This window comes from Falco punctatus (genome assembly GCF_963210335.1).
Source record: "Falco punctatus genome assembly, chromosome: 22".
NCBI classification, from domain to species: domain Eukaryota; kingdom Metazoa; phylum Chordata; class Aves; order Falconiformes; family Falconidae; genus Falco; species Falco punctatus.
In genome coordinates this window covers 288,813-312,669 of record NC_137602.1, presented here as the reverse complement: position 1 = coordinate 312,669, position 23,857 = coordinate 288,813, and the positions used below count along the sequence as shown (strand labels likewise).

The following is a 23,857-nucleotide window of genomic DNA, read 5'->3' as shown; positions in this document are numbered from 1 at the left end:
CCCTCCTGGTGCTGGCATGACATTCAGCAAAAGCCCGGTGCTCTCCACCACCATGATGTGGAGGACCCCCTGCCTCAATAACAGCGACGCAAAGTCTAGAAAACCTCATTTTTTCAGGTGTTTGGGGTTTTTTTCCCAAAAAATTGGAGCAGGGTGGCCGGATTTGGCACAGCCAGAAGCTGTGGTTCACCAGTGGTCCATTCCCTAGCACCTAACGGAAGCCACAGAAGTTCTCCCACTGCTCAGCATCGCTGATGTCAACGCTGTACTGGGAGTTCCAGTCACGCTCAAAAACTGCCTGCAGCTCCTCCCGGATGGTGCCGGTGCCAGCAGCAGTGCCAGCACCAGTTTGTTTCACCATCTGGTTCACGACCAATGCCGATCCTGCCGTCCGCACAAAGTAGTCGCCGGACCAGTTGGATGTCCCTGCAAGGAGATTTGGTGGGAGGGGGCAGCAAAAAGCACTCCCAAGCCACCACCATCGGGTGGTGAGTCCCACAGTGGCACCGCCAACCGCCCCACCCTCACCGATATAGGCCGCCTTCTCCGTCACCATGTACTTGTTGTGGTTTACGCGGGCGTAGGGGATGCGGGCTTGCGCTGCGCTCGTTGGCACCATGAAAAGCCGCTGTAGGGAGTGAGGAGACCATCACCCACGGAAATATTGCCCACCAGCACTCCGTGGCTGTGCCGTGATACCCACCACCTCCACGCTGTAGCGGGTCCGGTTATCAGCCACAGCAGCGAGGGATTTGAGGAAGGGGAACATGGTCACTTGGCTGTGCTGCCAACAACCTGCCAACAACCGGACCTTGACCCGGCGTTCAAAGATGGCTTTCCGCAGATGGTTATCGATTGCTGGCCAAAATCTGGGGAGGGAAAGCGGTTAGGCATCACTGGTGCTGGCAAGCCAGGGTTGGTGTAGGACCATACAGACCTTTGGGGGTGGGAGAATTCGGTGGTGGGTAGGTAGCTCATCACGGCAACATCCACAAAGTCCTCAGCAGTGTCGATGACATTGAGGAGGGCGCCAAGATCCTGTGTCCGACCAGCAGCACAGAGGGCTGGTGGGGAGCTCTGCTGGGAATCATTGGTGATGGATCAAACACCGGCACAGCCGATCCTCGGCACCAAGAAAATCAACCAGGTGGATCAGGGACGTACTGAGAAATAGACAGCGGCATCGGTGTCGTTGAGCTTCAACTCCAGTGGCGTCTCCATGTTGTAAGTGGTGGAATAATTTGCTGGCCATGGTACCGGGATGGAAGCATCAGGAACACCAAGAGCCCAATAAGCTTCAAAAATTTTGCCTAAATCTTTGGCCAAGCAGCTGCAGTTGTAGACAGCGGTGCCAAGCTCCTTCACCTGCAGCATGGTGGCACCGTCACCCCTCTCCAACACCCTAAGTCCCATCTTACAGCATCGAGCACTCCCTTGATGGGGAGGGGGGGTTGGTTTGGGGATTGACACGGTGCCGTCAGCAGAGGTTTAGCACCGTCCAGTGGTACCACGGTGTTGCTCACCTGGGTCAAAGATCTCCAGTCCATGTTGGCGCTGCCAATGTAGAGGTGGGTGCCATCAACGAGCCAAAACTTGGTGTGCAGCACACCGCCAGTGAGCCGTGGCATATCGATGGTGCGCACCATAGCACCTGCGTGACCACAAGTTGGGCGGCTCCCACTCAAAATCCTCCCCACCCCCCACCCCCAATTCTGGGGATTTCCCATCACTCACCACTCCGCTCCAATGCTTGGAGATCATTCAGCGGGGATTTTGCAGACGGGTGGCTGACAGCGATTCGGACAGTGACGCCACGCTGGGATAATTGGAGGAGTTCTTCCAGGATTTGCTCACCCTGAATCAGCACATGGTTTGAGGGGAAAAAAGGGACAAAAACCTATTAAAAATAATGGGAAGGCAGGAAAATGGCACCTGGATCCAGGTTTGATCAGCAGAATCGGAGCAGTGATGTGCCGGCAGCACAGACCTGGGCAGCGGAGAGTTCATGTGTCCGTGTGTCCTCGTTGGTCATGGTCCAGTAGAAGGAGGCGATGTCCAGGCTGTGGGTGACGGTCCCCAAGAGGTTCATCCATGTGGAGAAGGTGGATGGATTCAGCACGGAACCTTCACTGAAGGTCATTCCCTCAGGGATGCTCTCCACCAGGACGATCCTTTGGTGGAAATTTGGTTGCACCAAGATGACAAGGGTCTCAGGGGACCGTCGCCACCCCCTCCCTGTGACCCCATCTTACCGGCACGCATCACCGCAGTATCTGGCATCACCGTCGGCACCACTGCCAAGCGCTGAGCTCAGACGGAGATTGAAGAACAGGAAGAAGATGAGGATGAAGAGGGTGAGGAGGATGGCAAAGAGCAACACGCCGTGGGAGCACTGGGATGGAGAGGGGGCAGCGGCACCCAGAAATGAAGGAATTTATTAGTTTATGGGGTTTCAAGCCACTCCTGAAATAGGTGGGATCTGGCAAGGGACGGCGCAGGATCCAGCTGGCACCAAAGCCACTCCCTGGAGATTTGGGGGTGTTACCTTTGGTGGGAAGTGGGTGGGCTGCTCCGCAGGGTCCTCCAGTGACTCCAGCTGTGATGGGGGGCAGAGAATTGGGGTGGGTGGGGGAACCTCAAACCAATGGGGGGTCTGATTTCGGGATATTCCCCCCCCCCCCTAAAATGCCCAGGATCCCCAGGGGAAAAGTGCTTCCCCCCCAGTATTACCAGAGGTCCCCATGGGGTACAGGGTCTGGGTGGAAATGGGGAGCATGGGGTGTGCTGGTTGTAGGATGCTGGGCAGAGGGCTATGGAGCCCCCCACTTTGGGGTTGTAGGGTGCTAGGTGGGGGCTACAGGGCCGCTCACCGGTTGTAGGGTGCTGGGGCAAAGAAGGGGCCCATGGGGCCTTCCCAATTTGGGATTTTAGGGTGCCATACCTGCTTGTAGGTGCTGTCAGGCTTCATCCCAGCGTGAGGCGGGAACACGGCAAACCGGATTTCTCCCAACATGCCTGGACAGAAGAGACACAACCCCTCCAGGGTGCGGCACAGCCAGGATTTGGGATTTTGAGGGGGGGTGGATAAGGGGAAAGACCCCCAAAAACCTGGGCGGGGCAGAGGATTTCCTAGCTGACTCACAGGATCGGGGCACTCACGTGCTGCAAAAACCCGTCTGGGGTGGGGAGAGGAAGTGCCCGATCCCTCCCCACCCCCACCCCCCATCCACTGGGGCTGATCCCTCCCCAGGAATAGGGTGGGGCACCCCAGTTTTAGGGTACTGAGGTGCCCCACCGGCACCACCACCCCGTGTCTCAGGGACCCCACAAAAAGGGAGTGCGGAGTCCCAGGGATGAGCCCCCCAGAAACCCTGCCCTGTTTGTTTTTGGTTGGTTTTTTTTTTTTTTTTTGGGGGGGGGGGGAGAGTCTGGGTGGGGTGGCTAAGCTCGGTCTGGTGCCACCCCCCTGGCTCAGCTGGATTTGGGGGTGTCAGGGCTGTGTTGCGGTGTTAAGATGATGTTTAGAGCCAGGGTCAGGGTGACATTTGGGGGTTGTTTAGGCCCAGGGACATGTTTAGAGCTGGCTTTGGGGCCAGGGACATGTTTAGGCCTGAGTTTAGGACCAAGTTTGGGCCGGGGACATATTTAGGGCTGGGTTTAGGGTCAGGGACATGTTTAGGGCTGGGTTTAGGACCAGGTTTAAGGCCAGGGACACATTTAGGGCCAGATTTAGGGTCAGGGACATATTTAGGGTCGGGTTTAGGGCCAGGTTTAAAGCCAGGGACTCGTTTAGGGCCAGGTTTGGGCCAGGGATGTGTTTAGGGACAGGTTTAAGGCCAGGGACATGTTTAAGGCTGGGTTTAGGGCCACTGACATGTTTAGGGCTGGGTTTGGGCCAGGGACATGTTTAGGGACAGATTCAAAGGCAGCGACATACTCAGAGCCAGGTTCAGGGCCAGGGACATATTTAGGGTCGGGTTTAAGGCCAGGGACAGGTTTAGAACCAAGTTTTAAGGCCAGGGACACATTTAGGGCTGGGTTTAGGCCCAGGCTTGGGCTAGGGCCGAGTTTAGGACGAGATTTAAGGCCAGGACCGGGTTTAGAGCCGGCTTTGGGCCCAGTTTAGGCACAGGGCCGGGTTTCGGCTCAATGCCGCGGCTCCAGGGGGGCCCCCCCACACACACACGGACGCACCCCCGTACCGGAGACCTCGGCGTCCGCGGGGGCGGCTGTTCGGGGGGGGGCGCCCTCGGTCCTCCGACCACTCTATGGTTGCCCCTCCCTTTTACTGGAGGTGGCCCCGGGCTGGCGGCGCTCTGGGCCGGCCCGTGACGTCACTTCCGGCGCTCTGTGACGGCAGCTTCCGGTGGGGCCCGGCCCGGCGGCGGCGGGATGGGGAGCGGCAGGAGGGGAGAGGTGAGGGGGGGCAGGGGGAAGGGGGAAGGGGAGGGGGGGGGGGAGTGGCGCCGTGGGGCAGGACGGAGAAGGAGACGGGGTGGGGAGCAGGAGGCGGGGGGAAGGGGGGGGGAGGAGGAGGGGGCAGGAGGGAAGGCGACGGGGTGTGGGGCAGGAGGGGGCAGGGAGGGGCCGTGGGGCAGGCCGCGGTGCAGTGGGACAGGAGGTGATGCCGTGGGGCAGGCATGGGGCTGCAGCCACCCTGCCCTGGGGTGCTCTCTCCTGCTCTCTCAGCAGGCTGCTCCGGGTGCTGCCGCCTAACGCACCCCGCGTCCTCCCGCTCCGCCATGGTGTCCGTCACAATGGGTAAGGCCCGGCGCCCCCCTGCCCCTGTGCCAGAACAGCCCCAAATGGCTCTAAAAACCCCACAGAATTTATATTTCCAACCGGGAAACCACCCCCACCGCCACTGCCGCCATTCCAGGAGCCATTTCTCTCCTGATCTTGTTAATCACACGGCGACAGCTGCGAATGCCTGGAACAAGCTGCTTGGCCAGCACCTGCCAAAACCCAGCCAAACCTCCTCCCCCCCCTTTTCCCTTCCCCCCTTAATTTTCCCTTTTCCATGGCTTTTTTGTTGTTTTTTTCAGCGACATCCGAATGGATTCAGTTTTTCAAGGAAGCTGGGATCCCCCCAGGCCCCGCCGTCAATTACGCCGTCATGTTTGTGGATAACAGGTGAGGTCAGCAATGAGGCAGTGTGACGTCACAGGGTGGGGGAGGGGGAAATAAGCACCAGAAAATCCCCCCAGTGTCAAGGAAGGAAGGAATTAAATTATCATCTCACTCCTTGATAAATTATATGATTTATTTATCTGCACTGAGCTTTTTTTCGTTATCGGTGTTTCCTTGACGGTAGCATCCGAATCCAGGTTGGGGATATCACAGCGCGTAATTAATTAGAGCTCGTAACGAGGGGAAACCTCCCTGAATCTTTGCTTCCCACAGGATCCAGAAAAACATGTTGCTGGATCTGAACAAGGAGATCATGAACGAGCTGGGCATCACAGTGGTGGGAGACATTATTGCCATCCTCAAACACGCCAAAATTGTGTACAGGCAGGTAAGGGAAAGCCTCGCCAGCTCGCTAACTTAACAAAGTTTTGCCTCGAGGTTCCTCGTTTGCCTTGGAAGAGCCTGAGGGAAAAGCCGCTGCCATGTTTTTTGTCCCGCAGGAGATGTGCAAGGCGGCCACCGAATTGCTCTGCCCTAGCTCCCCCAACGTTCAAGCCGAGCTACGCCGCAATGCCAGCAGTGGTGAGCATGCCCGGGAGGTTTTCAGGCAGTTAAATCCCCTCCCCTCATTAACAAGGTGGATTAATTACCTGGAAAACAAAGGGTTGAAACATTGGTTGCCTTCCCCACCATTCCAGGGGGGAGGAGCGCTTGGGAATTTAGCCGATAAGACAGACATGGGGAGTTTAAAACCTGTCCCTCCCCTTCCAGCTGCCAGCCGAATGATCACCAACAGCTTGAGCAGGGACCCGCCACCCGCCGCCCCCCTCCGACAGCGGCCCCACGCTTCCAAAATCTCCGTCACCGTCTCCAACAAACTGGCTGCCACAAAGGCAGGTAGGAAGGGCGATGGATCCTGGCGGAAACACCAACATTTCCTGGGATTTGGGATTTTTTTTCCCATTAAATGCCCAACCCCCCCCCCCCAGTTGAATTTTTGGCTCTGGCTGTGGGGGTTTTGGGAGTTAATGGCATGATATCCTTGTCTCTGGAATGGAGAGAGGCGGAATCTGAAGGGTGGATCCCTTGGTGGGTACGGAATCAGCCGGTCGCACTCCAGCTCGAGGTCTGGGTGGAAACCAGTGACAGGCAGGGTCTCTGAGATATCCATACTGGCACCCGTATGATTAAACACCAGCATCGGGAATACAGGCAGCGGGATCGAGTGCAGCCACAGCCAGTTTGGGAGTGATCCCAAGCTGAGGACAGGGAGTTGATGCTCCAGAGGGAAGGGATCCATCCAGAGGAACAGCCTGGAGAGGAAAAAACTTGGAGGGGAATTAAAACAGCCTTGCAGGGGGCTACAGGAATGCCAGGCGGGTCTTTATCAGAGAATGTAGGGACAGGATGAGGGAAAAATGTGTTAAATTGGAAGAGGGGAGATTTGCCACGGAAATTCTTGGCTGTGAGGGTGATGGGACAGGCTGCCCAGAGAAGCGTCGGACCCCCCTGCCCTGGGAGGGTTAAGTCCAGGTCAGAGGGCGCTGGGAGCAGTGGGATGTGTCCCTGCCCGCGGCAGGCGGTGAATCATCTTTAAGGTCCATTCCAGCCCAAACGATCCATGATTTTATGGTTGGGAATAGCTAAAGGCGGCGGGGAGGGTGTTTGTGGAAGCCCCAGCGCTGCAGGAATTCTGTCAGTACCAAAGCAGCTGGTCTCGGAGCTCACTGGAGCCTGCGATTGCGCCCAAGTGCTCGTGAAACCTTTTCACCCCTTCCATCTGGTGAGCTCTCTGTTCGCTCCTCCTCCATCCTGCCAGGTTTGGGCGACATGGCAGATGGAAATCCAACGATCCCGGTGAAACGACGGCGGGTGACAGCGGAAATGGAAGGGAAGTACATCATCAACATGCCCAAGGGCACCACGCCGAGGACAAAGAAAATCCTGGAGCAGCAAGCGGCCAAAGGTATCACAGCAGGGGGATTTGATCTTCGTTTTCTTTTCCAGAAGCCCAGTTTAGCCCGTTGTTACAAATCCCACAAGGATTTTCATATCCAGAGGGTTATTGGGTCAAAATTCTGTTATTCCAAGGATATATTAACTCACCATGAGGTGTAAAGGTCCCACTGGTGTCTATTCAAGCCTTGGGGAAAAAGGGGACGGGTGGCCGTTCACCTGCTTTTATCCAGTGGATTTGATTTTCCTGGGTGCCCCAATGGCAGGATGGGGCTGAAAGGCTGCAAGCTGTCAGCGCTAACCCCAGTGGAGATTCATTTTCGCGGAAAACCTCCAAAACGATGTTTTCTTGAAAACTGCAGGTCTGCAGAGGACATCTGTCTTCGACCGGCTGGGAGCCGAGGCAAAAGCAGACACAACCACAGGAGGGAAGGTGAGAGGACATGGGGTTTTCAGCTGCGGCTCCATTTCACCATCACTTTCGGGACCCCCACTGAGATCCTGACAAGGAGGGGCCTTTCCTTGAAGATTATTTCGGGATTTGCAGCTGCCCGCTTGCTGCGGAGGGGCTGCAGAAACCTTGAAATAACCAGGAAAATGGTGGGGAAACAGCACAGAGAAGCAGGGTAGTGCCCCCAAAGGCAAGCGGATCCCCAGTCCGTGGGTGATCCCTGTCAGCACTTCTGTTTTCACCCTTTTCATGGGGGATACAGGCAGGCAGGTTTTTTTCCCATCTCTGGAGGCAAAAATCTCTTTATTTGGGGATTCAAAGAAGTTTTTTACCCCCATCAGCACTTTTCAGCCCTTTAATGGGGGATACAGGAGAGGTTTTTCACTCCTCTGGACGCAAAAAACTCTTCATTTGGGGATTCAGATTTTTTCTCTCCTCTGGAGGTAAAAACCTCTGTGTGGAAGTCTTGGGGCGTGAAACAAGTTGCAGGCTCAGCCCCTCCAAAAAAATTAAAGAGGAAATACAATTTTGTAGGCAATTTACAGAGCGATTTTACAGCCTAGTTATTAATTGCTGCAGTTTTGCTTTGTGGGTGAGGTCAGCATCTATCCCGGTGCCAAAATTTGGGGGGGAAGGGGAAGGGAAGCATGAATCAAGCACCCGGAGTGCGGGTGCAGGAGCTGACGGGCTCCCCCCCTCCTTATTTCCCAGCCCACAGGGGTCTTCAGCAGACTGGGTGACACCTTGGGGACCAACAGGGACAAAGCCACTGACAGTGACGACGACTGCTCTGTCCTCCAGTACGCCGGCGTCCTAAAAAAACTCACAAAACCTCCCCGTAAGGAAAGCGCCGAGCCGACAGGAGGGACCGTCAAGGCGAAAGCCACCAGTTCAGAAGCCAAACTGGTCACCACCACCGCCATCCAACGGCTCAGCCAGAGGAACATCGCCACCGCAGCAGTGAAACCGTCGTCTAAAATCAGTGTCATCGGTATTACGGCGGTGCCAGTGGAAGCCCAGGAGGGCGACGTCAGCAGCACAAAGGATAAAAACGATCCCGAATTTCGGGTGACAATCAAAAGGACCTGGGGGTGTGGCAAGGTCAGCAGCACCAGCGAACCCCCTGGCGCTCAGATGGACAGCACCGGCACCGTCAGCGTCTTCAAACGCTTGGGGAAGAAACCGGATTGATCCTGCGGGGTGTTTTCCACTTGTCCCATCCCCTTCCCGAGGGTCGCCCGCCGTCCCCCAGCCTGTTTATTCCCCCGCAAGAACCAGCAGAGTCTCATCCAGCCTCCCTCCTCGCCAATCGCACGGGGAAGCGACACTGGATCACACGGGGAAAGGTTTAATCCCACAGGGAATGACAAATCCCATGGGAAAACAGAGGAGGGAAGAGGGGGGGAAGACCCCTTCCAAACAAATTTCATTTCCTACCTGCCGGGCATCCTCACCTGCAAAACCAGAGGGTGCGAGGCCAAGTCATTGCTCTCTCCCAGCAGCACCGAAACCTCTTCCCCCCCCCGCTCCGTTATTTTCTTCCCTTCTGCAGGTTCTTTCCTGTATTTAGGAATTCTGGCCCAGAGAACTCCATACAGAGGAGGTGTTGGTTTTTTTTTTCCTTTTTTGTCCCGTATTTCCCACCCCACCCCGGGTTTTTTCCTGGATTTAGGAATTTGCACCAAAACGACTCTGTAAATAATTACAGAGCGGCAGCTTGCTGCAGGGATTCTTAATTTTTACACTTTCTGAGCAGCCCCCCACCCCACCCCAAAAGAAATAAAAGCCCCCAAAAGCTTCAGAAATCTGGGGGGCTCCCAAAAAAATCCCAGAATTGCCTTAATTTAAGCAACACCTCCAGCCCACTGCAGGTTTGGAGGTTGGAGCTCATCCTGCCATGAAACCTAAAATGGCTGCTGTGGAGTTTTACCAAATTATTTATTCCTCCCCCCTCCAAAAAAAAATATAATTTCTAATGACATTACCAGGGTGTCTCCACTGGCCTGGCCTTGCTGCAAACCCCCAAAAGCCATTTTTTTCTCCCCAAAGTAAAGATGGGGGGTGGGTGGGTGGGGGGTGTGAGCCTGAGGCAGCTGCATGGCGTGCCGGGGGCCATAAACGAGTTTTTAGTGAGGAAAATACCCCCTAAATTTTTAATTCTTACCCAATTTGGGGTGGTTTTCTTTGCGCTTGGGGCATTGTTTGGTGTGTGAAGATGAAGGGGGGGGGGTGTGTTCCTTTCCCCCAGGTTTTAGTTTTTTTGGCTTTCTACATGGCCCACCGAGTGGTGGGGGAGCTTTTTGCAATAAAGTGTGGAAACAGCTTTGCTCGGTGTCCATTGAACCCCCAAGACCCCTCACCCCACCACCCCCCCCAGAAACCCACCTTGGGGTGCTGTGGCCCAGCAGGGGCACCCATGGGTGGACGCCACAGCGTGGGGGGTGGGGGGTGGGGGGGTCCAAGGTTTTCTGGGCATCCACGTTTTCAGGCATGGGATAGACCTGCAGGTTTAGCCCGTTTCTCCTGTCCGGGCGGAGTGGGAAATGTATGTAAATTTATTTAAATTTATGCGACAAGAGGGACGGGGAGGGGAGGGGGCGGGGCGGGCGGCGCCGCGCAGGCGCAGCGCAGGCGCGGTTCGAGGCGGTTGCGCATGCGCACCGCGCCCCCCGGGAGGCGAGCGGGGTCTTTCCCTTACCGACACCCCCCCCCACGCCGCACCCCCCCCCCCTAAAAAAAAAAAAAAGAACAAAACACATCCTCCCCGTCCGTCTCCGCTTCCTGCGTGCGTGGGCCCGCAGCGGGCGGGGTTTCCGTGAGCGCGGCCACGGTCGGGGCTGATAAGGCGGAACCGAAGCGGGAGGGGGGGAAGCCCAACCGCTACCGGGATGAGCGACGACAGGCGGCGGGGCCTGCGGCGTCCATGACAGGTGAGGAGCCGGCCCTGCTCCCCCCCCCCTCCATCCCCCCTTCACCACCCCCTCCCCCCCCCCTACGCGGCGTGATGGGCTCGTCCGCCCCCCACTGGTCGCTGCGTGGAACGGCACCACCCGCCCCCCTCCGCCGGGGGAACGCGGCGCCGCCCCCGTCGCGCAGCTCAATGGACCCGCCCGTCTCCTCAGGGGTGCCGCGGGGAACGTACCACCCCGCGGAGCAGTGGGGGGGCTCCTCACCACCCCACCCCCAGCGTACCCCTGCCATGCGCCCGCCTCGCAGCGGGAGATGTTACGGGGACGAACCACCCGCCGCCGGGGGAGGGGGTGTCGCAGTGAGGGGCTTTACAGTGGGGGAAGGGCTCTGTTTTGGGGGGGGGGGTGTCTTTGTAGGATGGCAGGCCTGGAATGGGGGGGCAATGGGAGGCTTATGGGGCCTGACCTGGGCGCTTGGGATAAGGGGGACTGGTAGGATGGGGGGGGGGGCGGGGTGGGTGACATGGGGAGGCCTAGTAGGCTTGTGGGGGGCATGTGCTAGGAGCGGGGCAGGCTCGGGGGGGGGGGTCCTGGCAGGCTCGGGGGGGGGGTCCTGGCAGTCTTGGGGAGGTGTACCAGTATGGCAGGCTCTGGAGGGGCCCTGGCAGGGTTGGGGGGGTCCTGGCGGGATTGTGGGCAATATACTAGGAGCCTGGCAGGGTTTGGGGGGGGTCCTGGCAGGGTTTGGGGGGGGGGGGAGTGTAGTAGGAGCATGGTGGGCTTTGGAGGGGTCCTGGTAGGGTTGGGGGGGCTTTGGCAGGCTTGGAAGACCCTGTCCCAGGGGGCTGGATGGTGGGGAGGGCTCCTTGTGGTCTTCTAGCTGGGGGAGGGGGTCTGCCATAGGGGAGCAGGATTTGGGGGCTCTCTGCAGACTGGAACATCCCTACTGGGGGGCAGGGGGGGTGTCAGGCGGTGCTGTACTGGGATCCCCCCAGAAAGGAGCAGCAGCACTGGGAGACCCGGTATTCAGGTGTTTTTGATGCTGCGATTCTCCCGCTGTCACAATTAATCCTTAAACCCACCCAAAAAGCAACGATTGGGGCTTGTGGATTTTTTTTTTAATCCGACATCGTTATTATTTTATTTATTTTTTGATATCGCTGCTGAAGAACAGCTCGATGTCGGCTCGGAGAAAGCTGCAGGCTCTGGCTTGGGGAGCCTTGCCGCCCTGCACTTTGCACAGAAATATAATCAAAGGTCCGCTACGACCAACTGAAGGGTTTTAATTGTAGCCGGGATAATTAGCACAGTGGAGGATCAAGCCCTGGATGCCAACAAGCGATGCCTGGACCTCACCGAAAATCTTTTTAGCTCCGCTGCTGGATTCAAAGGCTCATTGCATCCCAGCCGTGTTTTACCTGCCTTCCATGTGCTGGTCCTCTCCACTGTGCTCCCAAAATCCTGCATCCTCACCCCTGTCAAATCGTTTAGGGGATGATTTACATAATTTGGGGGATCTTTATAAATTTTATATTTTTTTTTTTTTTTTTTTTTTTTTTTTTTTTTTTTTACTGAAAGCCTCTCGTGATCTTGTTTGCATCCACCATCCGGATCCCTCATGGACCACTTGCAACTGGCTCAGCCTTTCCAAGCCAGCTCTGAAATTAATTAGAGCCTTTTTTTACATGGCGTTTTATTTCCTTTTTAATTAACATCAACAAGCTCTTTACTGGAGCCCATCCAGGAACAGAGCCATCCGGAGACTGAGCCTTCAGCAGCTGGGAAACCATCAGCTCCGTGCACTGCCAGGTCCTGTCTGTGTGTGTTCTGCCCGAGTGGGCAAGGAGAGGAGCCTAGGGGGCAAGCAGAATCCCCCCAAAGTCCCATCTGGGATTGCAGGAGCATTCCAGGATGCTCAGGGTTGCATCAGGAAGGCATGGAGAAAGGGAAAGAAATTAATTCCCTCCCCCTGCCTGTGTTTCCTTTCCGAAGCCCCCTTGTCCCCGCAGCAGAGGGAGATTTAAAGGTGAGAGCGGAGGTTTTAAAGTGAGGCGGGGAACTGGGGAGTTAGGCAGGAGCTGGGATTGATCCAGAGCGACTGGGGGGGAGCGGGAGATCTGTCAGGATCCCGTTGTGTCTGGGCAATTCACCTCGGGCTGCTCTGGCTCTTGCCTGGCTTCGTGCGCAGCCAGAAAACCCCAAACCATCGTTCCTGGCTGTAAATTTATGGGGTTGGGGTTGATTTGAGCTGGATTAAAGCTGGGGGATGGGAGAGGCAGCGAGCCCAGGGTGACTCTGGGGGAAACCCAACGTGGGGACAATCCCGTCCAGCCGTCCCCTTGTCCCACCACCTCCCATTGCCCGGCAAGTTAATCCCATCAGGTGACTCCGATTAATTTTTCCCTAGCTGTTTGTTTTGCAAGGGACCACGTTCCCTGTTTTCCCCCCCCCCTGCCCCCCCGGCAGCCCCCTGAGCTTGTCCAACCCTCCCAAAGCTTTTTAACCCCTCATCCCACGATAGCCAGGTAAAGGGACAATGCCAACAAACCTGCTCCATCCTGGCATCTCCGGGTTTGCAAGGCCACCGCGCCAATTTTTAATTTGGGGGTTGGGGGTGGGGGTGGGGAACTGGTGCAGCAGAGGAGTTTTGGATGGGTGCAGGGGGGTGGCTTAGTGCCGAAATCAGCTGCCTCCCCTCAAGGGAGGGGAAGGAAAAGCACTGGGAGTTTTGCTGGGTTTCTTTGAGCATCTCTCTCTTCTCCTGTAGGTTGTCTCGGCTCTCGCCACTCCTCCTGCCACTGCTGCTGCTGGCGTTAGCCACTTGCCCGGTCCTACAGCGGAGAGGGTCTTGGAGCCCGTGGCACCACCATGAACGAAGTGTTGGTGGTGAAGGAGGGCTGGCTGCACAAGAGAGGTGAGGGGGGCGAGCCGGGGAGCTGGCTCTGCCGTGGTGGCAGCTCTCCAAAGCCAGGGCATCGCCGGGGATCGGGCACCACAGCTGCCACCGGGAAAGGAGAGCACCGGTTTCTAGTTACCAGCAATTTTAACCTTTCCCTAGGGCAAATCAGGGAGGTTCTCTGCTTCCCCTCGTCCTCAAAACAGGGTGCAAGGCACCGCAGGGCATCCCAAAACCCACCACTTCACCAGCATTCGGTCTGTGACACCAGCAGATCCCCTGGGAACGTTATTTTTAAGTGCTTGCCACACTGGGAAGCCACAGGACCGTCCCACCATCACCGCACAGACCTTCTAACCCCACTGGGCCAGATCACCTACTGTGGTGGCCCTGCAGCGAGACCACCCGCCCCCAGCCAGCTCTTTTATTTTTAGCTTGATTTTGTAATTTAGATTTATTTGAGCAACGGGGAATGTCATGGCATTGTGGAAGCTGCAGGCATGGAGCAGGTATTTTTAGACCCATTGAAGGTGGCTCGGATTTTTTTTCCTTCCCTTGCAAGGGGAGCAGGCGCCTCCCACCACCTTTATCCCAGAAGCAGCCTAGCCAGATCCCTGTATCCAGCAGATTTGTGGATTCCTCCTTCTTCCAGGCAAATATAATTGGATAGAGGGAAGCCGGGGGCTTCCCTCCAATGTTATTTCTTTACTGGAGCTGCCAAGGCTGTTTTGGGTCGATTTTGGAGCTGCCATGAGCTTTTTTGCGCTGCATTCCCTCGGAATGAGCGTGTTTCGGGCTGACCTGCTGCTCCCACCTCTCCTAAAAAAAACCACGGCTGCTTTTGGCAGGAGCTTCTCCAAAGCAGCTCCTAGAAACAGCCTGGGGGAAAAAAAAAAAAAAAAAAAAAACCAAAAAACCAACAAAACATCCGCTTAATTTCCCATCTACGAAGAGTCTTTCTGCCTTTTAATTTTTCGTCTGGTCAATGAGCAATGAGGGCTCCTTCCTCAAAAAGCCTGTGCCATGCTCTGCATCCCTCTCTCGCAGGGGAATACATCAAAACGTGGCGGCCTCGCTATTTCTTGCTGAAAAGCGACGGCTCCTTCATCGGCTACAAGGAACGGCCGGAGACGTCCGACCACAGCTTCCCACCTCTGAATAACTTCTCCGTAGCCGGTAGGTCGGCACAGGTGCCCTCTGGGCTCTTCGTGGTAACAAGCCAGCACCAGGCAGGGTGTCTTCCTCCCCAACGATGTTAAAGAATGGTTTGGAGCTTGAGGATATTTGATCCCAAACCATTCTCCTGTCTTTTTTTTTTTTTTTTTTTTGTAATTGATTTTTTTTAAAAAAAAATTTTGGAACCTCGCAGAGTGCCAGTTGATGAAGACCGAGCGGCCTCGGCCTAACACCTTCGTCATCCGATGTTTGCAGTGGACGACGGTCATCGAGAGGACGTTCCACGTGGACTCTCCCGAAGAGCGGTAAGCGCGCAGGATGGCCCCTTCCTTTGGGAATCTGGAACGAACAGCACTTTGCCTTCATCCTAGCTGGATGGAGACCCCCAAAATCTCTCAGCTGTGACTCCCACCTGCCTGCAAAGGCCAGGGGGCGGGCGCAGCCCCCTTCAGTGTTCCTCACCACCAATCCCATTTTTCTCCATAGCGAGGAGTGGATGCGAGCCATCCAGACGGTAGCAAACAGCCTGAAGAACCAAGAACCGGAGGCGGACACGATGGATTACAAATGCGGATCTCCGAATGACAGCACCGGTGCTGAAGAGATGGAGGTGGCCGTCAGCAAAACCCGTGCCAAGGCCGTAAGTCCCTCCCAGGAGCAGCACTGGATTGGGATCACCAAGCCTCATCCCCACCGTGTCCTCTGCCACCACCATAATGGTGTGGGAAATGGCTTGGAAAACCCTTTTCCCATCCCGGCTCCCGCTTGCCAGCGCCACAAACTCCCACCCCTGTCTCCCCGTTTCTCCCCAGACCATGAATGACTTCGATTACTTGAAGCTCTTGGGCAAGGGCACTTTCGGCAAGGTCATCTTGGTGCGGGAAAAGGCCACTGGCCGCTATTACGCCATGAAAATCCTACGGAAAGAGGTCATCATCGCCAAGGTACGTGCCAAACACCAGCAGAGCGGGAGGGGGAGAATCAGGAACCGGTGGGACTCGGGGGGAGATGGTAGAATTGTAGAATAATTTGGGTGAAAGGGACCTTTAAAGATCAAAGCATCCCAACTGCACCCCCAAAGCTGCCCAGTGACAGCTGGCCCCTGCTCTGTTGGAGATGTAGGGGAATTCCAGGAATTATCCATCAACCCCCCCCCGGGCGTGTGTCATAATGCGCAATGGAGCGGCACAGGGATCCCTCTCTCGTGGGGTGCGATGCTACCCTGTCCTCTCCTGGACATTTCACCCCCCAGGGATGAAAGGAGGTTGGTGCTTTTGACTCCCATCCCTGAGCTTGTTTTGGGGTTTGTTTTTTTTTTGTTGTTTATTTTTCTGGGACTAGTTAGCAGCAGTGGACAATCTGGGATTTTCTAGAAACAAGGGGGGGATAAACAGCGCTTCATTTCCCTTCCCTTTGCAGGACGAGGTGGCGCACACTGTTACAGAGAGCCGGGTGCTGCAGAACACCAGGCACCCCTTCCTCACTGTAAGGACGGTTGGGACACCCTGAAACAACCCTGTCCTTCCCACCCACCCCCACCCCCAGCTCCTCTGGAAGCACAGAGCCCCGCAGCTCCTCCAAATTATTTATTTTTTGGCTTTCCCCCCTCTTGCAGGCATTGAAATATGCCTTTCAGACAAACGACCGGCTGTGCTTCGTCATGGAGTATGCCAACGGCGGAGAGGTGGGAGCTTCTGTGGTTTTAATTGCTCTTTTCAGCTCATTAGTGGACAAGTTACACCCCCAATCCCCCCTCAACACATTTTGGGAGGTAGAGCACCGGCTCTTTTGTTTTCCTGCCCCTTCGCTTGCCTTCCTGGTGCTTGGTAGCCCGGTGAGGCCATTGCCTGCACGAAGGAACCAGCTGGGGTCACCATCATCGCCGGGGAGGGTGTGGGTGCCGCTGGCTCGGTCGCCTTACCCCCAGCGCTCGTGTCTGGCTTTGCTCCTCCAGCCTGACGTGCTTCCCTCGCCTCTTGCAGACAACACACATGGGATTTTCCCCCTCGGATCTCAGAGCAAGGAGGGGGCATCAATATTTTGATGGCTCAAAGCGAGGAGCTTAGGACACATATGACCGCATTAGCCGTGTGCTGAGAGCGATTAACCCGGGTTTCCCTGGATTTTTATGTTGTTTTTAAGCACTTGTTGATCAGCCGTTCTCTTTTTTTATTCTTTTTTTTTTTTTTTTTCCTTCTTGCCCTCAAGCTGTTTTTCCACCTCTCGAGAGAACGTGTCTTCACAGAGGACCGAGCTCGTTTCTACGGTGCAGAAATTGTTTCTGCGCTGGAATACCTGCACTCCCGGGATGTGGTGTACAGGGACATCAAGGTACCAGCCCGGCAGCCTTCAGCCTGTCTTGGCACCGGCGTGATTTTAATCTTCCTGGGCTGGTGTCACTTGTCCCCATCACATGGTGACAGACTGAGACCCACCCCAGCCATCCAACGGAGCCTTTTGGGGAGTAGCATGCCGCTCCAGCGCTCCCAGTTTCACTCGGTTCCAAATATTTTCTCCCACTTCTCCATTACTTACTTATTTATTTCAGCTGGAAAACCTCATGCTGGACAAAGACGGCCACATCAAAATCACCGATTTCGGGCTTTGCAAAGAAGGCATCACGGACGGAGCAACCATGAAGACCTTCTGCGGCACTCCTGAGTACCTGGCTCCGGAGGTACTGGATGCACTTCCCACAGTGGGGAAAACCCCAGGGTTTTTTGCGTTGTTTCTTTTTGTGGAGGTTATTCCCTCAGTCCGAGGTGGCAGCGGAGCCACGGGGGCTTTTCCAAACATTTTTGGGTTGCAGGGGTGGTTGGACTTAGACCGCTTTTCCCTTCTCCTTCCTTGTATCGCCGCATGATGCTTCGGCCTCATTGCTCCATCCTCACCATCCTCTCCTGTGCAGGTCCTAGAGGACAATGATTACGGCCGCGCCGTGGACTGGTGGGGCCTGGGTGTTGTCATGTATGAGATGATGTGCGGGCGCCTGCCCTTCTACAACCAGGACCATGAACGCCTCTTCGAGCTAATCCTGATGGAGGAGATTCGCTTCCCTCGGACCCTCAGCCCCGAGGCCAAATCCTTACTGGCCGGGCTGCTCAAAAAAGATCCCAAACAGAGGTGAGGGCCCGTTTTGGGGAGGTTGGGGGGTGCTGCTGGCGGTTTTGGACGCTTTTCTCTGTACCTGCAGGCTCGGCGGTGGTCCCAACGATGCCAAGGAGGTGATGGAGCATCGGTTTTTCGCCCCCATCAACTGGCAGGACGTGGTGCAGAAGAAGGTGGGAAGGGGTGGGAAGGGCTTTGAGGGGGTTGAAGGGGCTGGGGTGGGGGGGACTGCTGCCAGCGAGCAAATTTCTCCCGGTTCCCACCAGCTGGTCCCCCCGTTCAAACCCCAAGTGACATCCGAGATCGACACGCGCTATTTTGACGACGAGTTCACTGCTCAGTCCATCACCATCACCCCGCCGGATCGCTGTGAGTGCTGACACACCCCACCCCACCCCCCAAAAAAAACCATGGGACCCCCTCCTTTGTCCCCTCTGCCCCTTCCTAGTGCGCCCCTCATTTTTCCTGTGGCTGGTGGTGGTGGCGTTGTGGAACACCTGGGGAAGCTGGGGGATGGCCTCGCGCTGCCCTGAGAGGGTCTTGGGTGGCTTTGGTGGGCACAGGGAACGTTCTGAAGGCACCAAGGTGGCTTCATCCCACATCTTCCTTGTCCTCAAAGCCTTCCTTGCCTTGCAGATGACAACATGGGCTCCCTGGAGAGCGACCAGCGGACACATTTCCCCCAGTTCTCCTATTCCGCCAGCATACGGGAGTAACCGGCACCAGCAGGATTCAGCATCCGAGGAGGAAGAGGAGGGTTTAGGGGTTCACTCAACAGCTTGAGGGAGGGAATGTCTTTTCCCTGCCCAGCAGAGGGGAGGTGGGACGCTGCGGCTCACCGGCATCGTGCCACAGCCCCTTTCGGGACGCCCACCAAGTGCTCTTGCTCCGCTGGCCCCGCGCCTCCTGCCCCCCTCGCCTAGGACTGCGCTTCTTGTGAATTATTATTTTTATTTTTTCAAACTCCTAGAAGTGCTCACAGCTTTGGAAACCAACACCCCCTCCAACTTCCAACCGTGGCCTTGACACCCCACCCCTGCCACCACCACTGCCTCCGGAAGCTTGGTCAGCTCCTCCGGCCAGTAAAACCCAGTGCTCCCAGTTGGGGAGAAGAAAAGCCAACAACAACAAAAAAAAAAAAAAAAAAAAAAAAAAGAAAACAACTGTGGCTGGGATCTGGTACCATCTGCTGTGAGTGGGGGGACGACAACAGGGCAGGACACCCCCCCCCTCCCCCCCATGCCCTGAGATGGTGGGGGGCACATCTCAGCCCCTCAAATCCTCCCGGTTTTGCTTTGAACTGAACCTGCCGTGACTGAGAAATCAACCCGGTGCCTCCGCGGAGGGGAGCGCCTGGACCCCGCCAGTAGCTGGTGCATCCCGAGGGAAAACCCGATCCTAAAAAGCAATAGTGTGGCTTCTCCCCGTGCCTTAAAGCCAGGAGTTGAGGTAACATCGGTGCCACCCACCACCACCACCTCCAGCCTCCGTGGTGGACAAACAGCGTCACCAGAACCAACAGCCTGCGGTGCTGGCGGGACTGGGGGTTGTCCTGGTGCCAGACCCACCCCTGGATGCTCCGTAGCTGCCTTTTGGGAGAGGCCACCAGGACCGGGACCAGACCCGGCTTTCACTGCTGCACCTGCACCCACCACCCACGCTGGTGCCAAGCTGGATGTGCTGCCCAGCATCTCCACGGGGGCAACGTGCCCACCGGCAGGCACGCAATTCGGTGCCATTGGTGCCATTGCTTCCTTAATTCCCCGATTACCCAAATTTTGTTGAATTAACTTAAAAAATATAATTACCAGAGCGGGGCGGGTGAGGACACCCCTTGGCACGGCGGCGGTGGGCTGGTGGCTCAGGTGTGGTGGCTTTCACCCGCCCTCTTATTTGTACGGTACAAGCAATAAAATGGGGGTGGGTTTTTTTTTTTTTGGTGGTTTTTTTTTTTTTTTAGTGTTTTCTTTTGCGGGGGGGGGGGGGGACCTAAAGCCCAAAATCCTGCCCCCACCCCTGGGTTCTTGATTATAGCACCTGTTCCCACATCCCCTGAAGTGTCCCCACAGCAGGTGATGGCACCAGGACGCAGCATCGGTCACCAAGTGCTTTACTGGTGGCTGCACTGGTGGCACTGGGGGGGTGGGACGGGACACACACACATGGTCAGAGCTGCAGGAACTCGGCCACAAAGGTCACCAGGATCTTGCAGAGGTCCTCCACGGTGGGGGGGTGCAGGTTGTCCTCGGTGTCCTCCAGTGTGTGCCACACACGGGGGAAGGGTGTGGGGATAAGATGCAGGATAGGGACACCTGTGGGGACATGGCAGTGAGGGGGGGGGGACGACATCAAGTGTCCACTCTGCTCCTGGTCCCACGGAGACCTGGGGGCAGGGGGGACACTCCCAGGGGATGGGTGTGGGGGGTCACCTCGCTGGAGGAAGGGGACGTGGTCATCCTCAACAGGTCCTGGGGCCGGGCTGAGGCGGAAGAAGGGCTGGTCCTGGGGGGCAGCGTGCAGCAGCCCCAGCCGCCGCAGCCGCTGCTCTTGGGGGGGGGATGACACAACACAAAACCTTGTGACACCCCCTGCCTCGCCACTGTCCCCATCCCACCCCCCACCCCCTCATCCCCATCCTGTCCCCACTTCCACCCCTATCCCAACCCCCATGTCCCCTCCCGATCCTGTGACCATCCCCCCCCCGCCGTGTCCCCCTCCCCGTGTCCCACCGATGGCGACGAGGCGCAGGAACCAGTGGTGGGTGCGGGTGAAGTGGCTGTGGATGGCAGGGTGGCGGGCGCCCAGCAGGTCCAGTAGCACCAGTAGGCTCTGGGGGGACACCATTATGGCCGTGGGGCCACCCCATTATGGCTGTGGAGCCACCAGCACAGCCATGGGGACACCAGCATGGCCACCAGTATGGCCATGGGGACACCAGCACAGGGACACCACAGTGCCACTACCATGCGACTGCCCCAGCTGGGCCAAAGCCACATCACCTTGGGGTCCCCCCACCCTTGGGTGGCACCATGGCAGGTCTTGGTGGCACTCACCATGGCAGTGAGCTGGGTGCCGTGGGGCCCGTGGCGGGTGGTGGCCATCTGCGCCGCCAGGTGCCGGGCACCGTAGAGGGAGTCGGTGGCACTCCAGTCCCCAAAGGCCTCCTCCCCGTCCAGGAACAGCAGCTGCAGCGTCACCTCCGCACCCTGCTGGGACCCCAGTGTCACTGGGGGGGGGAAGGACACCCCCAGGCACCTGGGGGAGGGGTGGGGTGGGGTGCTGGGGGGGACCCAGATGTCCTGGGTACAGGGGCATCAGAAGGGACCTGGGTGTCCTAGGGGGGAGGGGGACCCAGTTGTCTGTGGGGGAGGAATCGGGTGTCGGGGAGCAGGGGGGGTGGGAACCTGGGGTGGGAGGGTCTAGGGGAGATCCATGTGTCCAGGGGTCAGGGGACACCCAGGTGTCACACTGGGGGGACACCCAGGCATCCAGGGGGGCTCCAGGTGCCCTGGGAGGTGTGTGGGGGGGGGGGAGGGGGGCCGTCAGGAGGGTCCCGGGTGTCACAGTGGGGGGACACCCAGGCACCCAGGGGAGTGACCCAGGAGTCTGGGAAAGGTCCCCAAGCACTTGGGGGCACCCATCACCCACCCTGTCCTTGGCCCGCCGCAGGGGCTGGTCGAGGGCAGCCGCCAGCTCCAGGAGGATAGCACATGGCACGGCCGAATCGGTAGCCCCCAAAAAAACTTGCTGGCCCAGCCCGGGGGGCAAAACCTTGGTGTCGTAGTGACAGGCGAGAACCAGGCGGCGAGGGGCAGCAGTGGCCGCCGTGGCCACCACATTGGTGAAGGTCACCGGGCCTCGTGGCGTCGCCGCTTCAAAGGCATCGAGCTCCAGGTGCCAGGTAGCCCCCAGGGCAACCAAATGCCCCACGATGTGCTGTGGGGACAGAGACCCCCACTGAGGGGCTGGCTGGCACCCAGTGGTGGGTGCTGGGGCACCCAAGGAGTGGGGGTGGGGGGGTTTACCTGGCGGGCAGCATGGCTCCCAGGACCCCCCGGGACCCGTTCCCGCAGGAGGGGCCGCAGGAAGGTGACCCACAGGCGGGTGGGATCCAGTTGCCCCAGGAGTGCCCGGAGACCCTGTTCCGAGGGGACCGGGAGGGGCTGGGGGGGACTGTGTCAGTGTGGGGAGGTCCCCAGGGGGATCTGGGGGTCCCTGGGGGGGCTGGGTCAGTATGGGGGGGGCCCCCAGGGGAATTGGGGATCACAAGTGGGCTGGGTCAGTGGCAGGGGGGTCCCCCAGGGGGGTTTTGGGGGTCCCTGGGGGGGCTGGGTCAGTATGGGGGGGTCCCCCAGGGGAATTGGGGATCGCAAGTGGGCTGGGTCAGTGGCAGGGGGGTCCCCCAGGGGGGTTTGGGGGTCCCTGGGGGGGCTGGGTCAGTGTGGGGAGGTCCCTCAGGGGGGTTTTGGGGGTCCCTGGGGGGGCTGGGTCAGTATGGGGGGGTCCCCAGGGGAATTGGGGATCCCAAGCGGGCTGGATAAGTGGCGGGGGGTCCCCCAGGGGGGTTTGGGGGTCTCTGGGGGGGCTTAAGGAAGTTGGGTACATGAAGCGGGGGCGATGGGTGCGGGATGGGGGGCCTGTGGATGTACCTACGTGATGGGATGTCGGGGGGTCCTGGAGGCCTTGGAGGGGGCTGGGGAGCCCGGGAGGGGCTGAGGGGCCCGTGGATGGGTTACCCCATAATCTGAGGGGGGCCTGGGGGGTGGGAGGGCCCTGGGTGGCCCCACGATGGTGGCCGGGGGACCTGTGAGGGGCTGGGGGGGGCCGTCGGCGGTCGGGGGGCTCCCGGGGCACCCCAACCACCCCCCGGTCCATGTCCCCCGCTCACCGGGCCGGTGTCCCGTTCCCCTCCGGACCAGGCGCTGTAGAAGATGGCGGCGGCGGCCGCCAGCGCCAGGAGCGGCAGGAGCGGCAGCAGCGGGCGGGGGCAGCGGCGAGAGCGGGGGCAGAGGCTGCGGCCCGGGCCCGGCACCAGCACCGGGCCCGGCACCAGCACCGGGCCGGCCCCGGGCCCCGAACCCGCCACCCGGGAGCGGCGGGAGCCACCGGCGCCCTTCCGCATGGCGCGGGGCGGGGCCTGCGGCGGGGCGGAGCCAATAGGAGGTGCGGGTTGACGGAGGCGTGGCCACGGGACGACGGGGACGCCGTTGATTGGGTGAAGGGCGGGGTTTGGGTGCTAGGCCACGCCCCCCCCGCCGAGCGGGCCGGGGACACGACGGCGCGTGCACGGGAGGGGGCGCGCGCGGCCGACGGGCCCGGCGCGTGCCGGCGTGACGTCATTCTTCATGTGTGACGTTATCTGGAGGGGGAGCTGCACCCCGGGCGGAGCGTGTCACCTCGGGCGGGGGGTCGGGCCAGAGATGGGACCCGGAATGGGGGTGTCACCGTGACCTGGGGCTGGCGGGTGGGGGGGGGGTGTCATCCCAGATGAGGGTGTCACCGTGACGGCGAGGGGGGGGTGTCACCCTGCACCGGGGGGAGGGCATGTGTGACATCCCAGATGGGGGTGTCACTGTGACCTGGGGGGGGGTGTCACTCTGTACTGGGGTGGGGAGTGACGTCACCCTCTGCAGGGACATCACCATGGACAGGACATCACCCCAGGGGAGGCCACCACCCTCCATGGGGCTGATGTCACCTTCCACAGGGACATCACCCTCTGTGGACATGTCACCTTCAATGGGCACATCACCTTCCACGAGGCCAGCACTCTCCACCGGGACGTCACCATGGACAGGACAGGACACCACCCCAGAGGGGGCCACCACCCTCCACGGGGCTGATGCGACCATCCATGGGGCCAGCAGCCTCCACGGGGCCACCACCCTTCATGGGGATGTCACCCTCCATAGGGATGTCACCCTGCGTGGGGCCATCATCTTCCACAGGGTTGTCACCCTCCACGGGGCCACCACCATTCATAGGGATGTCACCCTCCATAGGGATGTCACCCCAGATAGGACACAATCCCAGAAGAGGCCCAGAACACCACCTCAGAGAGGGCCACCACCCTCCAGAGGGCTCAAGTCACCTCCATGGGGCCAGCACCTTCCACGGGGACATCACCCTCCAGACAGACAGGACACAACCCCAGAAGAGGCCACCAACCTCCACAGGGCTGGCGTCACCTTCCACGTGCCCACCACCCTCCCCAGTGCCATCAGATGAGAC

The 23,857-nt window shown here is 58.5% G+C and overlaps 4 protein-coding genes across 20 annotated transcripts; 2 read left to right on the top strand and 2 right to left on the bottom strand.

Annotated features, from left to right (window-relative positions):
- Positions 1 to 94: 94 nt before the first annotated feature.
- Positions 95 to 4,321, bottom strand: PLD3 (phospholipase D family member 3). Of its 2 annotated transcripts, none has more exons than XM_080370827.1 (12): positions 4,203 to 4,321; positions 2,942 to 3,015; positions 2,546 to 2,596; positions 2,253 to 2,392; positions 1,988 to 2,171; positions 1,735 to 1,855; positions 1,524 to 1,651; positions 1,165 to 1,365; positions 938 to 1,080; positions 704 to 869; positions 529 to 628; positions 95 to 426 (listed from the first exon to the last, which is right to left on the bottom strand). In XM_080370827.1, exons 2-12 carry the CDS (start codon positions 3,011 to 3,013, stop codon positions 212 to 214), a joined length of 1,521 nt encoding a protein of 506 aa, XP_080226953.1. In that variant the 5' UTR covers positions 3,014 to 3,015; positions 4,203 to 4,321; the 3' UTR covers positions 95 to 211. The 2 variants fall into 2 exon arrangements, with proteins under 2 accessions (XP_080226953.1, XP_080226954.1); XM_080370828.1 differs by having other exon boundaries at positions 938 to 1,077; positions 4,203 to 4,318.
- A 10-nt stretch (positions 4,322 to 4,331) lies between these two features.
- On the top strand, positions 4,332 to 9,862 carry LOC308056053 (uncharacterized protein C19orf47 homolog). 6 transcript variants are annotated; one of them, XM_080370835.1, is made up of 9 exons: positions 4,332 to 4,416; positions 4,693 to 4,761; positions 5,046 to 5,133; positions 5,404 to 5,518; positions 5,631 to 5,712; positions 5,902 to 6,027; positions 6,950 to 7,096; positions 7,449 to 7,519; positions 8,249 to 9,862. In XM_080370835.1, the coding sequence occupies exons 2-9, from the start codon at positions 4,743 to 4,745 to the stop codon at positions 8,726 to 8,728; spliced, it is 1,128 nt and encodes a 375-aa protein (XP_080226961.1). In that variant the 5' UTR covers positions 4,332 to 4,416; positions 4,693 to 4,742; the 3' UTR covers positions 8,729 to 9,862. The 6 variants fall into 6 exon arrangements, with proteins under 6 accessions (XP_080226961.1, XP_080226960.1, XP_080226962.1 ...); XM_080370834.1 differs by having other exon boundaries at positions 4,345 to 4,416; positions 4,690 to 4,761; XM_080370836.1 differs by having other exon boundaries at positions 4,397 to 4,416; positions 4,639 to 4,761; positions 8,339 to 9,862.
- A 420-nt stretch (positions 9,863 to 10,282) lies between these two features.
- On the top strand, positions 10,283 to 19,563 carry AKT2 (AKT serine/threonine kinase 2). 3 transcript variants are annotated; one of them, XM_080370829.1, is made up of 14 exons: positions 10,283 to 10,467; positions 13,214 to 13,360; positions 14,390 to 14,518; positions 14,712 to 14,823; positions 15,005 to 15,158; positions 15,331 to 15,462; positions 15,938 to 16,003; positions 16,134 to 16,202; positions 16,727 to 16,849; positions 17,067 to 17,195; positions 17,427 to 17,641; positions 17,712 to 17,799; positions 17,893 to 17,995; positions 18,263 to 19,563. In XM_080370829.1, exons 2-14 carry the CDS (start codon positions 13,315 to 13,317, stop codon positions 18,340 to 18,342), a joined length of 1,446 nt encoding a protein of 481 aa, XP_080226955.1. In that variant the 5' UTR covers positions 10,283 to 10,467; positions 13,214 to 13,314; the 3' UTR covers positions 18,343 to 19,563. The 3 variants fall into 3 exon arrangements, with proteins under 3 accessions (XP_080226955.1, XP_080226956.1, XP_080226957.1); XM_080370830.1 differs by lacking the exon at positions 10,283 to 10,467 and adding an exon at positions 11,333 to 11,476; XM_080370831.1 differs by lacking the exon at positions 10,283 to 10,467 and adding an exon at positions 12,169 to 12,255.
- On the bottom strand, positions 18,658 to 22,819 carry QPCTL (glutaminyl-peptide cyclotransferase like). 9 transcript variants are annotated; one of them, XM_080370840.1, is made up of 8 exons: positions 22,515 to 22,790; positions 21,652 to 21,789; positions 21,275 to 21,583; positions 20,680 to 20,835; positions 20,356 to 20,455; positions 20,056 to 20,172; positions 19,789 to 19,938; positions 18,658 to 19,024 (listed from the first exon to the last, which is right to left on the bottom strand). In XM_080370840.1, the coding sequence occupies exons 1-7, from the start codon at positions 22,746 to 22,748 to the stop codon at positions 19,793 to 19,795; spliced, it is 1,200 nt and encodes a 399-aa protein (XP_080226966.1). In that variant the 5' UTR covers positions 22,749 to 22,790; the 3' UTR covers positions 18,658 to 19,024; positions 19,789 to 19,792. The 9 variants fall into 9 exon arrangements, with proteins under 9 accessions (XP_080226966.1, XP_080226971.1, XP_080226973.1 ...); XM_080370845.1 differs by lacking the exon at positions 20,356 to 20,455 and having other exon boundaries at positions 22,515 to 22,819; XM_080370847.1 differs by lacking the exon at positions 18,658 to 19,024 and having other exon boundaries at positions 19,721 to 19,938; positions 20,056 to 20,167; positions 22,515 to 22,799.
- Between the last annotated feature and the right edge of the window lie 1,038 nt (positions 22,820 to 23,857).

Coding starts and splice junctions, on each gene's coding strand:
- PLD3 (XM_080370827.1), bottom strand. CDS start 3,013: ATGTTGGGAGAAATCCGGTTTGCCGTGTTCCCGCCTCACGCTGGGATG. Junction 1,856..1,987: donor ATGAACTCTCCGCTGCCCAG/GTCTGTGCTGCC, acceptor GTGCTGATTCAG/GGTGAGCAAATCCTGGAAGA. Junction 1,366..1,523: donor ACTGGAGATCTTTGACCCAG/GTGAGCAACACC, acceptor ACCATGCTGCAG/GTGAAGGAGCTTGGCACCGC.
- AKT2 (XM_080370829.1), top strand. CDS start 13,315: ATGAACGAAGTGTTGGTGGTGAAGGAGGGCTGGCTGCACAAGAGAG. Junction 13,361..14,389: donor GGGCTGGCTGCACAAGAGAG/GTGAGGGGGGCG, acceptor CCTCTCTCGCAG/GGGAATACATCAAAACGTGG. Junction 15,159..15,330: donor GCAAAACCCGTGCCAAGGCC/GTAAGTCCCTCC, acceptor GTTTCTCCCCAG/ACCATGAATGACTTCGATTA.
- LOC308056053 (XM_080370833.1), top strand. CDS start 4,641: ATGGGGCTGCAGCCACCCTGCCCTGGGGTGCTCTCTCCTGCTCTCTCA. Junction 4,762..5,045: donor CATGGTGTCCGTCACAATGG/GTAAGGCCCGGC, acceptor TGTTTTTTTCAG/CGACATCCGAATGGATTCAG. Junction 5,519..5,630: donor CCAAAATTGTGTACAGGCAG/GTAAGGGAAAGC, acceptor TTTGTCCCGCAG/GAGATGTGCAAGGCGGCCAC.
- QPCTL (XM_080370840.1), bottom strand. CDS start 22,748: ATGCGGAAGGGCGCCGGTGGCTCCCGCCGCTCCCGGGTGGCGGGTTCG. Junction 21,584..21,651: donor GGAGCCATGCTGCCCGCCAG/GTAAACCCCCCC, acceptor CCAGCCCCTCAG/TGGGGGTCTCTGTCCCCACA. Junction 20,456..20,679: donor GCACCCAGCTCACTGCCATG/GTGAGTGCCACC, acceptor GTGTCCCCCCAG/AGCCTACTGGTGCTACTGGA.